The sequence below is a fragment of the Mus caroli genome, chromosome 8 (assembly GCF_900094665.2).
Source record: "Mus caroli chromosome 8, CAROLI_EIJ_v1.1, whole genome shotgun sequence".
In the NCBI taxonomy this organism is placed as follows: Eukaryota; Metazoa; Chordata; class Mammalia; order Rodentia; family Muridae; genus Mus; species Mus caroli.
Genome location: NC_034577.1, coordinates 99881057 through 99898533, shown reverse-complemented (window position 1 = coordinate 99898533; position 17477 = coordinate 99881057). Strand labels below are relative to the sequence as shown.

General features: G+C 49.2%; 1 protein-coding gene across 2 annotated transcripts in view; it reads right to left on the bottom strand.

Moving 5' to 3' along the window:
* Positions 1-17477, bottom strand: part of Zfhx3 (zinc finger homeobox 3) — a 348026-nt gene that overhangs the window by 162374 nt on the left and 168175 nt on the right. For both annotated transcript variants that reach the window (XM_029480865.1, XM_021169308.2), the window contains one exon: positions 594-3361. In XM_029480865.1, the coding sequence (XP_029336725.1) occupies positions 594-3315 (2722 nt within the window). In that variant the 5' untranslated portion in view covers positions 3316-3361. The remainder of the gene's footprint in view (positions 1-593; positions 3362-17477) is intronic.

Below are 17477 nucleotides of genomic sequence, written 5' to 3'. Positions count from 1 at the left end.
AAGAGAACTTGGGGAATCTCCCAGGGTGGCTCCCAGCTCGGCACAGAACCAGTCTTTGTGTTTTCCGATAGGGCTTGTTACAGCTTCCAATTGCTCATATTGAAACGATGATGGTCCCTGTTTAAATTATTGAGGATGATCCCAGCTACAGTTTCCTGTAAGTTTCGATAAATATTTCACGGAACCCAAGAGTTTTGAGTGATTATGGCAATTTTTCAAATTGAGGAAGAAAAGAGAGAGAGACTGGGAATAGGAAAGGGAGGTTGACCATAAGCCAAAAAAACTAGAGGCAGCACTCAAGTTTTAATACTGACCCTACCTAGCCAGAGTACAATTAAAGCTCTGTCCCATGTATAAAATCTTCCATATGCACACATGGGGTGTGGGCTTGAAATCCTGGAGGGAAAAACACTGGATGGTGAGACATTTCCATTTAAATTAAAAAAAAAAAAAAAAAAGATTAAAAAAAAATCAAAACCAATTCACACACAGGCCTGCCCCCAACCTACTCTTACGTGAGTCCACCCCTGGGAAACCCCTATGGTTAAAAACACACCAAGTCGGAAGGGAGGGAAGGAAGGGGTTAGCCTCACCTAGAGCAGGCGTCATGGCGGCCATGGGCCCTGTAGGATCCAGCTGGAATCCACTCATCATGAACTGGGCATCCGAAGCGGTACTGTCCATCTTCAGGTTGGGCAGGTTCATGTTCTGGGCCAGGTAGTACTGGTAGAGCTCAGCCTCGGCGGGCGAGGGGAGGCTGCCGAGCCCCAAGTGGCGGTTGTGCTGGATCTGGGTCATGTTCTGTTGAAGCAGCATCATGTTGTGCATGTGTTTCTCACTGGTCATGTGAATGCGGAGGTTCCTGGCCACGTTGGTCTCGTAGTCGCACACCTCACACCGCCACGTGGGTTTGGTTTTTGGTTTGGTGGGGGAGGGGGCGCCGCAGGAGCTGCCGATGTTGGCAGCGGCAGCTGCTGCAGCCGCGGCGGCTGCCGCAGCCCCGGCGCTGTGGCTGAAGACCTGCTCGCCCCCTCCGTTCTGCAGGTTCTGCATGTTGTTGAGATGTTTGTCGGACTGCATATGAATACTGAGGTTGCCTTTGGTAGTTGTGGAGTAGTTACACACCTCGCAGCGGAAAGGCTTGTAACCACACGTGTAGCTCTCGCCTCGTGCCAAGCGCGGGTGGGGCTGCCCGCTTTTGCAGTAGACGCAGGAGCCCCCCGGCTCCGGGTGCTTCTCCTTCATGTGCGCCTCCAGTGTCTGCTGGTACTTATAGTGCCAGTTGCACTTGGGGCACTTGAGCGTCTTACACGAGTTACGAGAATGCATCATGGTCATGTGGCCGCCCAGCGAGCGTGAGGAGCCCAGGACCGTGTCACATTTGGGGCACTCCACACCGCTACCTGAGGGGCACTCCCCGACCCCAAGCTCGCAGAGGGAGCCAGCGTGCTGGTGATGAGGGACAAAGCCCCCATCGTCGCCCTCTGTGCTTTCATTTGGTTCTGGTGCTGTGGCACTGTCTTTATTGGCACTTTCGTCAGCGAAGTCCAGCCTCCTGCCCTCTGCCACGTTGGCCCTGACGCCCTCACTGTTAAAGCTTAAACGACTCCTCCTGTTCGCACCATCAAAGACAACAAAGTTAGAAGCAGAGTTAGAAGTAGTAGAAGCTGGGCCCCTCGACAGGGTCTGGAGCACATTAGGCATTAAGGGGGAGTTAGAAATGCTTTGGTTTGAGAGAGCAAGGTCCTTTTTGCTGCTACCACCTGCGGGGGCCCCAGACTCCTCGGGGGGCCTGTCCTCCAGCTCCTCCTCCAGGTCATTTGGAAAGAGTCCTTTGCAGCCCTCCTCTTCCTCTTCCTCTTCTTCCTCCTCCTCTTCCTCCTCCTCCTCCGCCTCTTCCTCCTCCTCTTCCTCCTCTTCTGCCTCCTCTTCCTCGGCTGGCTCTACTTTCTCGGAGAAGCAGTCCTGATGACCCCCCGATTCTTGCTTATCTCCTTCAGCTGCCCCAGAGTCCTTGCCCTCTGAGGATTTGGTAGGACTAGAAGCCAGAGGCCCCAGGGGGACTGAGGTAATGGGGGTCTTCAGGACCGAGCTGGTAAGCCCGCCAAGGTTCAAGAGGGTGCTGGGGGTCAAGAGACCAGCCTGGGGCTGCTCAGGGCCAGCAGCAGCTACGGCTGGGAGGGCCTCCTCCCCTTCCATGCGAATGCCACTAAATTTACCATAAAAACTGTGTCCGGGGCCTATGAGGTTAGCTGTGGAAACTAAAGGGTGTTGAAAGTTTTTGTTTTTTGGTTCCAGAAAACTTACAAGGGGTTCCTTGTCTTTGCCAATCCCTTGGATGATAGCGGAGATGTTCTTATTGCTAAGAAGTTTCCGCTCCTCTTCGCTCAGGGTCATTCGATGGTCGTGCACCGCGTGGGTCACAAACGAACGCACATACCCAAAGGAGAGTTTGCACAGGAAACACATCAGAATGGGTTTCCTCTTGCCGTAGAGCACAAAGCCATCGAATTTGGACAGGTCCACATTGTTGGGAACATCTTTGGATACGCAGGAGCTTTTGGCAGAACCATCGCTGTTCAGGTAATCCTTGTTGCTTTTGTGTCGCACGTCAAAAACGCGGAAGCTGTGCAGGACAGGGCTGAGCCCCGCCAGGGCTGAGGTATTCGGGAAGGCCGGGTCTGAGCCTTCAAACCATTTCCCGAAGGATGAGGCTATGTGGAAAGTGTTGATGATCTGCGGGTACACGGGTGCAGCACACGAAGGGTCCCCTTGTTTCCCCCCCACCCCTGGGAGAGAGTTCAGGAAGAGCGAGGGGACAGCCCCGCTGCCGCTGCTGCTGCCACACGCGGCCCCGCTCTGGGCCAGCTGGCTCAGGCTCTCGACAATGTACGCGGAGCCGTCTGGCTGGTAGACGATCTCCCCGGCCAGGTTCTCCACATCGCTCTCCTCCTCGCCCTCCTCGCTGGTGTCGCTGGCGCTCTCCTCTCGCAGGGCCGGCGGGGGATGCGTGCCAGGGCAGTGATGCTCCATGTAGGTCTGGAGGCTGGAAAAGGAGGCTGAGCACTCGTTGCAGCTGACCTCCTTGCTGGCGGGCTCGGCGGGCGGCCCAGCGGAGGTGCTGCTGTCCGCCAGGCGCTCATTGAAGGGGGCCCTCAGGCTGTCCAGGGGCCCATGGCTCTCGCCTGTGGGCTGCTCCATGCTACTGGGTTTGTCGGGGAGGTGGGCGCTGTTGAGTTCAGTCCATTGCCGGTGCTGAGGGATCCCGCACCCATTGTCCTTCCCCGAGACGACGGGCGAGTCACAGCCTTCCATGGTAAGGCCTGCTTGGAGCTTTCATTGCACCCAGTACGGATCGGACCTGAAGGGCGGAGGCGAGGGGGGGTGGGGAGGAGGGAGAGAGGGGAAAGAGAGAGAGAAAGGAAAGAGGTTAGGAGGGCCGAGGCTAAAGTCCCCGCGTGGGGTGCTCTAAGAAAGCTTCTGTCCACACCCACGACACAAAGTTTGCAGGGCAGAGGGCAGACTGGGGAACATGGCCCTGCACAGTGCGGTACAGAGAGGGCAAGAGGCACCATGGACGACACAGCCGGGTCCATGCGTTGAGTGGGAAACAGGGAAGTGGTCAGGGATAAGCCCCTTAGACTTCACACTGTCTGTCACTCTACAGTTCGATCCACTGGAAGTTTCACTCCATGCCATCAGGGCTTTGAGACAGGCTGGGCAGGGAGCCACAGTGGAAGAGGCTTAGCATCTTTCCAGTACCCAGTGAGGTCACGGAACGACCCCCCCCCCCAATACAGATAACTTATATGAAGCCATCTGTAGCAGATCATTTGCACTGGGGGGAAGGGGGTGAGGGTGAGGGGACACCAGGGAGGATGAGGGGAAGAAGCTGTGGCCACCTTCTGAAAGAGCTGAGTGACATAGAGAAATCAGTGCCCATGTGTCAGGTTTGGTAAGTTCAAAGGTCTACAGGGGTCAGAGGGCAAAGGTAAAGGTTTAGGTACATCCTGAAAAGGGCCCAAGGGGGACAACGGTCCACATCCCTCCCCTTCGGGTCTCGGAAACATCAGAAGTCACATTTCCCAAGCAGTAAACCTTGCAGGGTAAATCCTAACTGAGGCCGGTGCCACGACTCTCAACCATCAAACTGAAGAGAAGACCCCCCTCCTTCACCCCCAAATTCCCATCTCCTTCACCCCCAAACCAGAAAAGCTTCCTTGTCTGGAGCTCAGCAGACTTCGCAGTGAAACTACGAAGGCACCGAGAATGAGGCTGGCCCGGCTTTCAATGGGCCAATGCCTCCTTGGGGAGCAATACCTCCTCAGCCCATCTGCAGGGAGCCTGGTCGCCATGCGCCTTGCATGGGGTGGGTTTCCCCTAGCAAAGGCAGAGACGGCAGCTGGGCTGAGCAAGGCCCTCTTCCACAGCTGCCTCTTGGTTATTAGTTGCTGCCCTAGCAGCTGTCCTGCAGCCCTGGGGCTTTTCCGTTTCCGACTCCAGAGTGCTACTGAGCTGAACTTGCCCTCTGAGGGCTCATGTCCCTGGGGAAGGTAGCAACAGATCACAGGCTGCCTGGCTCCTGCACCATCACCTCCTCGGGGTGGTTATTGCCTTGTTGCAGGTCTCCTACAGGTGGCTCAGCACCTCTCGGAGTTCAGTCTTTTAGCCACAGACCCCAGGCCATCTGGCCCCTGCTCTGCCATCTAGCTCATTCATGAGCAGCAGACAAAGCTTTTGGCTAGGTCTCATCTCCCTCCATCTCCTGCCAACCTTGCCTTCGACTTTCTGTATTTCTCCGGGCTTGACTGCATAGTGAGCCAACAGCTCCCCCTCGGGAAAAGGAGGAGAAGGCAGGCTTGCAGAGGCCTCCAAAAGGATGTGCCATGATTGGTTTAAGACTCTCACGCACTCACTTGCCCAATCAATCTACTGATAACCTTGGCCTCTGTGATGGTAAAAGTTCTGTATGCCTTAGAAACGACCTGTTCGCTTCAAACAAATCACCTCACTAAACCAGCCCCAGTGGCAAATGAGACAGGGCTACCCACAAGGCTTAGCTGGGATCTAGGTGAGAATCTGGGGAGGCTCTTCCTAAGGACATCCCTGATTGGCTGGATGACACCTGATTGACAGTTCAAGCCCAAAAGGATGGCAGGTCTGAAGGGGCGGGAGGGTTAACAGCCCGATTGTAAAATCAATGTCATAAATGCTTGGTAAGTTACAGGAACATGCGGGAAGGGGAGGCCACGATTGATAAAGGAGAACAGCTTTGATGCTGCACCAGGGACTTGTTTATTGACAGCAAAGCCAATCTCCTCTCCAGCCTGGGTTGGGCCAGAGAAACCTGCTAGCATTTACCAATTAATTGGTGGGCTTTGCTTGCCTGGCTCTCTTCTTCCTCCTCCATGAACTGGCCGGCTAAGGGGCTGGGACTTTAAAAACAGAATATAACAATGAGAGAGAGAGAGAGAGAGAGAGAGAGAGAGAGAGAGAGAGAGAGAGAGAGAGAGAGAGAAACTCCTTTAATTTGTTCCCTACTCCCAAGCAAGTTACTAGTTCTGAAAGACAGGGAACTGGGGCATTGGGTCTGGGGGGTTGATCCTAGGAAGGTGACAGTCCATAAAAATGCAGGTGGGAAAGAAATCCCAGTTTCCAGACCCAGAATGCCTGTGTTAGAGCTTCTCCCCCATACCCACTGACTGCAGGCGAAACTTTTTAAGGAGATGTGTCAATAGCACTGTCCTGAAAAATGCAGGCTCACACCCCACCCCAAACAGACCTGTCAGGTACTCATCTCTGGGGACCCTGAATTAAAGTTTGAGATGCTGTTTCACATCTTCACCAGACGACCAGCCTGTCTGTTTCCATATTGCCAGGGCAGGAAGGCTGCATGTGTCCTCCTGCCTTGGTCCCTAGCAGATGCAGAGAAGGAATAGACAGGGGAAGGGGGTGGGTGTGCGCTGACGTGAAGCAATCTCTTCATCCTGCCCAGTCTGGCAGCTCATGGGCCTCGGGGCATCCACTACTCTCCCACCCAGAGAGCTTGCTCTGTTTATCAGCCAGTCAATAAGAAAAAGGTAGTTCTTACTTAAGGAGGCAGAAGTCAACTCGGCAGGTCGATCAGCGCTCTGTCTGTAAACATGGTTTCCCGTAAAATCAATGCTCTTCAGTTACAGAGGGCGGCCTGGGAACCAAGTGGGTCCCCACACTTTCACGGGAAGCCCTGCCACTCAGCATTCACAAACCTCTCCTCGGCCCCCTAAGCCCTCCCCTCCAGCCCTGACCCCATCCCACAGACACTCCAGTCTGGCTCACCCGGAACTCTCAACCCTTCCTGCAGGCCAATTCTTCGTCCCCTGGCTACTCCCACAGGTTCCCTTTAAATGGCCTCAATAACTACACTCCAATGCTACTTGTTTAGGAATTCAGTTCAGATTTTATAAAAGCACATCTTTCCGATGACAAAATTCAAGGGTAGACACGGAAGCAATCCATCAGGCGTTTGTGCACATGCACTGTTGCTCCCTTCTTTGCTCTGCTGGGCATTTAAATCTGCCACTGAAAAGTACTCAGTGCACAGGAATTCCGGCACCTTAGGAATCCCCCAATACAAAAGGGGGGTGTGTGTATGTGTGTGAGAATATCAAAGTTCCCTGTTGTAAGGCCCACTGCAGTTTTGGAAATATCAATCTCTTTAAATGATTGCTTTGCAAGGATAGAATGCTACTACCAGGTCTGCCACACTTGCCTGGACAACTATCTCCCTCTTTAAAGTGAGAGGGAGTTTGTTTTAAGGAAAGTTCAGACTTACTCCATGAAGGAGGCAGGGAGGGAGGAGGGAGAGGTGAATGAAATGCCTCAGTTCTGGTAGGCTGAATAGGGAGGGGTGTGTGGTTCTAAGGAAGGGGAGGGGGCTCCTGCTGCTGCTCCAGCTCCCAGCGAATTAAACATGAACAGTCACACTGTGTAATTTTAAATTGTTAATTAGCACAGGGTTAATTAGGCGGTCCTTTCACGAGGGGCTGTTTGGCAGGAAACCAAGAAGGGAAACAAAGGGGAAAGCAAGAAAAACAAAGAGAATAGAGACAGCAAGAGAAACTGTTGCCTACAGGGAGAACCTGCAGGGCATCACCAGAGAAGTCAGCCAGCAGGCAAAGGTGCCTGGTCCTCTGGGGACTCCTTGCCCTTCCCTGGGGAGAAATGCAAGGATCACCCTTCTCCTGGGACCCAGGCAGTGCACAGCACACGCTGCCAACATGTTTTGACTCAGCAATTTCTCCATTCCAGGAATTTATTCTAAGGAAACAACCCGGGAGATGTGTGGACATATGAGATTGTTCATAATAAGATTTATGGCCAAAAAAAAGGGGGGGGGGGATGGAAATAATCGGGCAAAAACAGAGAATAAATAAATTAGAGTTCATGGAATTCAACATGTTATAAGGCTGATGATGCTGAAGAAAGCGTTTACAAGCATTGCAAGCTGATCAGCTGCAAATGGAGTAAAGTGTGCACTGCTAAACATAAAGCCATCATCATGTATTTCTATGAAGAAATGTTAGGACGGTAAATTCGAGAAGGCGGGGTTATGGGTGAGTTCATTTCCTCCCTGTGCCTATATTTCCCCAAAGCTTTTTTAAAGGCTTTATAATGGAAACGTCACTTAATGAGTTAAGTACCGAATCAATATCAACAGGTTTAATCATAACCGTCTAGGGTGGGTGCTATTCTTATACCCATTTCAGAAATGTAAAATTGAGGTAGCCTAAATGACAAAGCCAGATAGCTGCTGTAGGATCTGTGTTCTTAGCCACTCTGGGGATATTTTTTCTTTGATGTCTGCTGTGAAAAAAAGACAACAGCGAAGCATGCTGATAGCCAGTCTTTGCATTAGATCTTCATGTACCCAGAGACTGTTTCAAGATCAGGGACTGCTCAGACCTACCAGTCCGAACAGGAGAACTTAAAGTGGCCCTCTTTGTTTATTCTGCATAGCATCAGAAAGATAGAAGAGACCACGTGAGCAGAGAAGCCACAGAAAGCCACGGACGGCAGGCCCAATGTCCTCGCTTCTTTTCAAGAAAGGAGGGGCATAGTGGGACCGAAGAGATGGCCCAGTGGTTAAGAAAGCTCACTGCTCTTGTGAGGACCTAAGACCCCAGCTGGGCTCACAATACCCTCATCAGGCAGCCTGTGAGTCCAGCTTCTAGGGATGTGGCACCTCTAACTTCCTTGGGCACCTGTACTCATGTACATGTCAAATGAGAAGAAACAAAAAATAAAACAGAGGAATGCAGGGTCCAGAGAGATAGCTCAGTGGCTAAAAGTATCTGCTTTTCAGTCCCCAGAACCAAAGGTAGGAGGACAAAGCCAACTCCTAAATGTTACCCTCTGACCTCACACACAGTGCGCCACACGTGCCGACACGTGCATCATAGACGTGCAATAATAATAACAACAATAAACCTGGAAACTGAAAAGGGCATAACCTAAAAGCTGTACACCTAGAGATGCATCCGCAAGCTCGCTTGCTCGCCCATTATTTAAAGTGAAGCTACCATATATATGTCCGGATAGATATGTTCTCCTGAAAAGAGGACCACAAATGAGCATGGTGTGCATAGTAAGTACAGTGCCTCTCAAAGCCAGACAAGGGAAAGAGTGCTGTATGGGATCATCATTGTCAAAGTTAAAAGAATGGGCTGGGTGTGGCAGTGCACGTCTTTGATCCCAGCACTTGGGAGGCAGAGGCAAGTGGATCTCTGTGAGTTCAAGGACAGCCTGGCCTACAGAGAGCCCAGGACAGCCAGGGCTATTACACAGAGAAACCCTGAGTGCAAATTCTCCCTAGGTTTAAACAGCTTCCTCTGAGTGAGGGAAAACCTCTAGGCAGAGGAGGAGAGCCCAGGCAAACAGCCCATGAGAGCACACATAAAGGAAACCAAGCAGAGACTTGGCGACCTGAGAAATCCAGCTAAGAGTGAGGTTCAGTGAGGTTCCCCGAAGATTCCCATCTCAAGGTCAAGATCTCTCAAATGATAGAGCCTGCATGATTCCACAGCAGGTGGATGCCATGACTCCTAGCTAACATGGAGGCCGAGGCACACACTGACCAGGCTACCTGACCGATGCCTTGTCTCTATTAAACTCATGTAGATCAACAGCTTGGGGAATGACAGCAAGAAGACACAGTCACCACGTAGGGCAAAGACATTTAACAAGGAAAAACTAAACGTAGAATTGGGAGGGGGGGTTACTTTGACCAGTTGGAACATGAGACCCAAACTGTCACTAGGTAAGCCTGGAGTTGTTAAGTCCACACACGGTCAAAGGCAACAATTCAGGTCACGTGGATGCCATGACTGACTCTGGTTGACTCCTGTGTCTCAGCTGTGAACACATGGGGTCAGGCTCCACGTGACCCACCTCTGTATCCTCGGCAACCCAGATGTGATTAATAAAATGATGATTAATAAAATGATGGATTAAAAAGAAAAGAAAGAAAAACTAAGGTTGTGATAGAAGTTATAACACATGGAGAGAATGAAGGATGACCGGTGAACACGCCTCCCCTCATCCCTCCTCATACTCTAAGGCATGCCCAGCCAACGGAACTGGAACGGGTCTTTGGATAAGCGACCAGCACTTAGGCTGAAGCAGGAAGAGTGTAAAATGCGCTCAGAGCATCCTTCATTAAAGAGCACCATAAGCTGATGTCTCGGGTGGACAGCGAGCTGGAGGGGCTCCTGTCAGCCACACCAGGGATGACTGGAACAAGAGAACAAGAAAGAGCGGAGGGCTGACACATGATGCCTAAAGTCAGAATTCACAACTCCACGCAAACCAACAAACAGATGTGACAGCAAAGCTCTTCCTCAGGGTAGAATCCTAAGGAATTAATACATATACCAAAAACCAAAACTGAACAAAACAAGACTGTCCAGTCCAGAAATCACCCATCCTTCTGTGACCATCGCCCTAATAATAATCCATTCTGGGGATAAACAGTGGACACTCACACTAAAGGAAGGGCATTTTTAAAATCTGAGTTTCCCTCACAGCCTCTTACTGCAGAAAAAAACTGTAACCTTAGGGCAGAGAGAGGCCAGGCAGATACCAGCTTAATCAAGTGACCAGCAGTGGGACAGACAGACATCGTGCAATTCCTGGTGGGATCCTCTGAGAGGAACACTACAGCGACTCCCTGCCCAAAGCATCACACCTGAATCTACTCAACAAGGAACATCAGATGAACCCAGATCGAGGGAGGTCTACAGGTCGTGCTACGCTCTTCAGAAACATCCATGTCATCCCAGAAGGACGCAAGGAAAAGTGTTTCAGATGGAAGGTGACCGGGGAGATGAGACAAACGAATGCAGCGAACTTCTGTGGTTTTCTTTTCCTATAAGGAGCATAAGAGGGACAACTGGCAAAATCTGGATGTGGTCTGTGGATGGGTTAATGGGAGCCTATGCCTGGCATGCTAACATGGGATAGTTTGTCAGAAGACGTGCTTGGATGCAGGAGGAGGGAGGCATGGTGCCTCGATCCTCAAACAATGTAAGGAGCTAGGATGGTAAAAACACACCTTCAATCCCAGCACTGAGGAGGCAGAGGCAAGAAAGCTGTGGAAGGTAAGCATGAAGCCATCATGGGCTACATAGAAAAATCCTGTCTTGCTATATTTAAAAAAAAAAAATGTGGTATATATGTGTACATGTATGTATGTATGTATAACACACAAATATGTTGCAAAATGACTACAGATGAAGATAGGAAGTTTTTTTAAATGACTTATTTTAATTTTATGTGCACTGGCCTTTGCCTGCACATATGTGTGTGTGTGAGCATGTCAGATCCCCTGCAACTGGAGCGACGTCCAGCTGTGACTGCCAAGGGAGAATCGAACCCAGATCCTCCTGAACAGCAATCGATGCTCTGAGCCACTGAGCCATTGCTCTAGCCCAAGAACGGGAATTCTCTGTTCTGCTTTTAAAACTTCCTTTTATACCTGCAATAAAGTCAAAAGAAAACTGAACTATCAGGAACAAAACTCTCCAAAACTGTGCATGTACTATAAAACCCACCCAGATGTGTAGGTCCTTATCTTTATGGGAAATTCCCTCTTGCCTCAGCTTCATGAGGGGGCAGAGGCTACAAAGCTGGGCAAGGAAGTATGAGAAGAACAGAACAGAACAGAACAGAACAGAACAGAACACCAGTCTTCCCTTCCTGCAGCTGAGGCTTCTGGGTAGAGTCCTCTGGTTGGAGAAGACAAATCAATAGACCATTTTAACTAGGGTAGACTTTCACATAACACTACAACAACAAAAACACAAACAAGATAGATCACAACTTTTGGCTACATTTCTTACCTTAGTGAAAAACAATCAAAAAACAAACAAACAAACCAAAAAAAACCCAAAAATTAAGATGAGCCCCACCAAGGAATTCTAGAAGCCCACCAGGTCAGTAGTAAGTCTACACTAAAACAGCAAAATAAATAAAAATAAAAAAATACAAAAACATTACTAACACAAACACACACATGGAGAGAGAGAGAGAGAGAGAGAGAGAGAGAGAGAGAGAGAGAGAACACAAAGGAGGTGTTAAGGACACTTGCTGCTCTTAGAGAGAACCTAAGTTTGAACTCCCTGCGCCAACACTGGGCAGCTCATAGCTGCCTATAATTCCAGCTCCAAAGGTGGGGATTGCAGATACTTACACATAGTTAAAAATAAAAAATAAATCTAAAACAAAACACTAGAAATCTCGTCCATGGGGCAAAGAAATCATGCCCAGATCTGCTTTTGCTTGGAGCCTGGTAAAGAACCATTCAGTGTTTTACACCATAATAGCCTCTGTCTACTGATGTACCTTAGTCGGGAAGTGTTCAACCATGCACAAGTGAGATGTCATGGGCTTAGTAATGGTGCCCCAACAGCCCCAGGAAGGATTCTGCAAGTGTGACCAGGTGACACATACTTGCACAGATCCTCCGAAAAACAGGAAGCCCACTGTCCAGAAGACCCCAAAATCTAATCTAGGCCCTGAGCTTCGTGTTGGCTGGTAAGTCCTCCCTTGCTACTTGTGGCAGGAACATAAATCGACCAGGAAGTGAGAAGTGCTGGCTCAGACCATTCTGCGAGGAACACATGGCCCCTGAGAGACTCTGATTACCGTGGGGTCTGGGGCGGGCAGGGGGCAGGGCAGTCATGAGGTCTGAGACAGGGAGAGCTAGGTGTCAGAACCCAGTTTGTGCTGTTCCTCCAGAGAACGTCATCAATAGGAAATGACAAAGGGGGGGGGAGTCTATGACAAAAACATTTAATACTTACTATATTGGTAGCTACTTAAGGGGGAGAAAAAAAAGAAAAAGACACGCCAGCTTTTATAATCTATAGTATTCTAAATATGGATTTGGGATTTAGTCTCCCATTCGATACTTGTCTCTAATCTATAAGATCTTCCTTACCCATCCACCCTAAGTCTTGTGGAGGTCTTCCCATCCTAGCCTTAGACACGGCAGGCCTGAATGCCATTTGGTCCCCATAAAGCAATGAGCACACACACTCCCTCCGCCTTGGAGATGACAAGCCACTCTTCACCAACCAGAGGATGTTTGTTTCCTGGCTGTATCAGTCACCCCTCCTACCCAGCAGGTGCACAGCCACATGCCCCCCATCTATGCCATATCCCTAGATGTCTTCTCAGTTCTATCCCCTCACCCTAGGCAGGCTAAAAATCAACACTTAACTGCTTCCTTTGATGGCATCCAGAACTCTTCTACCTCCTTCCAAGCCCTCCTCAAAAGACCCCTTTTCTGTTTCCTTCCTCCTTGCTACTGGGGCTGCTGAACACAATCAAAGGAGGCAGAGGCAAGAAAGCTGTGGAAGGTAAGCATGAAGCCATCATGGGCTACATAGAAAAATCCTGTCTTGCTATATTTAAAAAAAAAAATGTGGTATATATGTGTACATGTATGTATGTATGTATAACACACAAATATGTTGCAAAATGACTACAGATGAAGATAGGAAGTTTTTTTAAATGACTTATTTTAATTTTATGTGCACTGGCCTTTGCCTGCACATATGTGTGTGTGTGAGCATGTCAGATCCCCTGCAACTGGAGCGACGTCCAGCTGTGACTGCCAAGGGAGAATCGAACCCAGATCCTCCTGAACAGCAATCGATGCTCTGAGCCACTGAGCCATTGCTCTAGCCCAAGAACGGGAATTCTCTGTTCTGCTTTCTCTGTTCAAGGAGACAGTGTAAAACCAGGTCATCTGGCCCAGTCCAGTTTCAAAATGGCACCTCAGGATGTTAACATTTATTTTAAATAACATCTCCTGACTAAAGAAATGAGAATTCAGTATGTATATGCATACGTATATGTATGTAAAGAAATCAATATCCACAGAGACCTTCAAGCTAAAGGGGAAAAAAAAAAATCACTTGTAATGCCACCAGCCAAAGGACTTGAGAACACAGAGAGACAGGCAGTTTCCCATGCCTCTCTCTCTCTCAGTCTCTATAGTTCTGGGCTTTCTCTATCAACCTCAGATGCCCTGCTCCTTATAAGGGGAAGGATTTCTCTTAACTTAATTTAGCATGCACTTTTCCCACGACATCATATGCTCTTCCTAAGTTAGCACGAACAGCCCCAGTAGATGCTTCACCTACAGACATGGCATAAATTGACCAAATGTTACTACATTTAAATAGACAGTCCAATAATCCCCAATATTTCACTATTTGCATCTGCAATAAAAGCCCATGAATCTCTGTATGCATAAGAAAACACACACACATGAGCAGCCGCCATGCCTGGAGACCACCCAATAGGACCAAGTGGCTATAAGCACCAACGTGACTACACCAAGTCATTAGGTCCTTGCAAGAACCCATTTTACAGATGAGAACAGAGAAGCTTGTAAAGCTGAATACAAGCTGAAGGGGTGCTCTAAGTCAGCCTCTGAAGCCACAGTAGTGCCTCTTACTACAAACCTAGCACTTGCCCATGGTATTCTGGTTCACAATTTCCTTAGCATACACATCGAAGAAGAAGAAGAAGAAGAAGAATGGCTGGTTCTAAAGGGAAAGATATTCAAGACTGTGGTGTGTGAGCCAACCTGTCTTCCAACAAAGATCTTCCAAGTCCCACTAGCATTGGTCCCCGGGCGTCAATTTCCCTGCACCATCAATAGTGGTATTATTTGCGTGTGAAGAAAATGTTGCTCCAGCAGGTAAAAAACTACATTTCAACCTACCTCCTCTATTGGTTAAGACCGACTACATCAGCAGCTATTTGTGAGGTGCACGCTACTTCTATGACAGGAGCTGTTATCCTTTGCCCTGCTGATGAATCCAAGGGTTTCACAGGACTCTATAGTCGGTCCCTTCCACTGGACTGCGCCAGAGTCCAGCGTCCCAACAACAGCTGGACTAGAGTCCCACTTACTCATACCTCGGCTCAGACAATGCTTTCCTAGCCCCTCCTTTGAATCACAACACTTCCTGACAGTGGATGCTGCCATGGCTTCACTTCCTCAAAAGCTGTCTGCCTGGTCCCTGGTGAGTTCCTCCTTCCCTAAGTGATTACACAGGACACCAGACGGCTCGCTGTGTGCCAGAACCAACCGTGGGACTCAACGAAATTGCAAAGATGTCAGGCCCTACTCCACACACACACACACACACACACACACACACACACAGACAAATCAGTGCTCTGCTGTTAAGGACCAAGTATCCCTTCAAGTGAGCAAGAGGACACCGCTGTCTCTGGGACTCCACCCCTCTCCATCCTAGGTCACCCATGCCAGCCCCACCTTGGGTCAATGGCTTGGGTCAATGGCTCTCACTCTCTTACATTATCTTCTGCCATCTCCTCTGCCTTGAGAACTGCTCACCACTGCATCCTTAAATCATCTCCCTTCGCTTCTCTGACTCACTCTCTTGGCTCTCCTCCCTCTCCGATCTCCACATCACCTGCCCTCTTCCCATTCCTAAGTTCTCTGGGTTATATACTTTCCAATAAAAATTCACTATGATTGCAACCCGCAGAAATCCCTCCCCGTGACTCTCATGCTGTATTTAAGCACTGTGGTACTTCTTCCTCTTGGATCTCTGCTCTTATCTCTGTATATCAACTACCTTAACTACTTCTGTGGTTTCAATTACTGAAATTACGAATTGACTCCCAAAAAGTCCATTCCGGACTTACGGCATGAACGCCCGCCCGCCCTCCCTCCCGCTTCCAGCAGACCACAAGCTATCTCTAAGTGGCTAGCTTTCCACCACTCACAACCTGTCCTGACAGAGCATGCCCAAAGGGAGCTGCCCCTCACTGTCTGACCCCGTCTCTCTGGAAGGAACTCTTGGTACCACCTTTGATGGTAGAGAACTAGAAAACCAGTTTATGCTTTCTCTCCCCAAGAACCAATGGCCAAACTACTTAGTCAAGGCTTACACTCTCCACGCTGGCGTTATGTCCTCTCGGGCCTACTCTCTCGTTACGGCGATACCCACTTCGGTGGTGAAACAGCAGATGTGTGTGAGTTTCCTTTTTCCTTCTTCCTAAATTTCCTGAGAGGAAATTTGTCACCTAGCTCCGAGCAGCCTCAGTACATAGATTTTCTTTTCTTTCCTTAAGAACTTGGGCCTTTTTCATTTAAGGACAGCACTTTGGGGGTTTCCCCAGAGCATATCTGAGTTGCAGGCATTACTAGTCTTAACACCTTATGGCCACTGGTAAGTGAAATAAAGGTAGCTTGAACAAGGGCACCTCCACATTATGATAATCAAGGGGCTGAGAAGGCCAGCAAGGGATGCAGAGAGGGGTAGTGCATACAGCACAGATCCACTAGACAGGGGGATGGCTCATTTGCCACACTGGTTGGACTGTGAAACTCATAAACTGTTTGTTTCTGGAGTTTTCTACTGAGTGTTTCCAGGTTACTACCCATGACACTGACAGGGAGCTGAAATCTCAGAGAGCAAGCCTGGCTAGGGAGGGACCCGTATGTCAGTGAATCCCCTGCTGTGCTTCTTTTCAATGGGGGGGGGTCTGGCCTCAACTTTCTACCCTCAAAACTTCTCATCTCTGTGCCTGCAGCGCCAAGCTCTCCTCGCAATTTATCTGGACTTTCAAGAGACACGTGATTGAGTTTCCCTTGGGGCCATACACCCCTGGCCTAGTGATGGAGCCCACAGGAAGTTCTCTCCTCTCCAGAACCCTGAAGTCATCTCCACCACTCTGTTCTTCACTAAAATTATCTCCATGGCATTGTGTCATTGCGAATCCCCTAGCACAGGACACATGTAGCATACGATGGATAAATAGTGTATTTTTTTTCTATTTCATGCAGGGGTTCTCAAGCTGTGGGTCACAACCCCACAGGAGTGGCATATCAAATATTGCGGCATATCAGATATTTGTAGCACGATTCATAACTAGCAATATTACAGTTATAAAGTCATGACAAAATAATTTTACCTCAACAATATTGGAGGATTGCAGCGTTAGGAAGGTTGAGAACCACTGATCTAGAGGAATCTTAAATAGTGGAAACATGTGAATCTCTGCCTTGATTTCTTTGAGTTTTTTGTCTTTTGAGACAGGGTCTCACTATGTAGTCTTGGCTGGCCAGGAACTCGGGGTATAGACCAGGCTGGCATCAACCTCACAGAGGTCTGCCTGCCTCAGCCTATGAGATTCATGTGTGTGTGTGCGTGTGTGTATGTGTGTGTGTGCTCGCGCGCGCGCGCGCACACACACATATATACACACAGAGAGAGAAAAGATATAATACTGAATAATAATAACCCACCAAAAACTTCTCTGGTTGTCTCAGTATTTTGTACTTTTGGGTGTTAGATTGGTTATTTCTCATTCTAAAGTTACTGAAGGTCTGCTGTGAACAGAAGTCAAAGAAGCCAAGCATTTCCCTGAGTGCAATTGCTCAGAGGGAAGAGCCTATCAGGTAATATGAGAGTGGACTGTGCTTTCTGTCTGGCAGAACAGGTTATCAAAGCCAAGTTCAGTAGCAAAACTGAAAGAGGAGCTCACAAGTGCCCTGAACTACTGGGTGTTTCTCTTCATCGTCAGAGCAATCCCCTCAACAACAGAAGGACTGGTGAAGTTCAAGGCTGTATGGACAGACGTCAGAGAATCCAAACTTAGGCCGAGTCCCTGTCTACGTTGCTAGTTCAGGGCTGCGGTGAGAGGCGGGCCCTTCAGCTTTCTTTGATGTGTGTCAGATTCGTGAGATACAAACTACACGCTACCAGAGGCTTTCCTCTGGTCCTGTGGTAGCCATGTCCAGTACCTAAGAATACCATCTAACTCTCCTGCAAGGGAAAAAATATCCATACCAACAACTCAGCCAGCTAGTTGTCACAGGTGATGGGAAAGCCAGAAAAGGGTGACAGGAGAGGTGGCTTCCCCCTTCCTCCTTCTCCCCCCCCCCC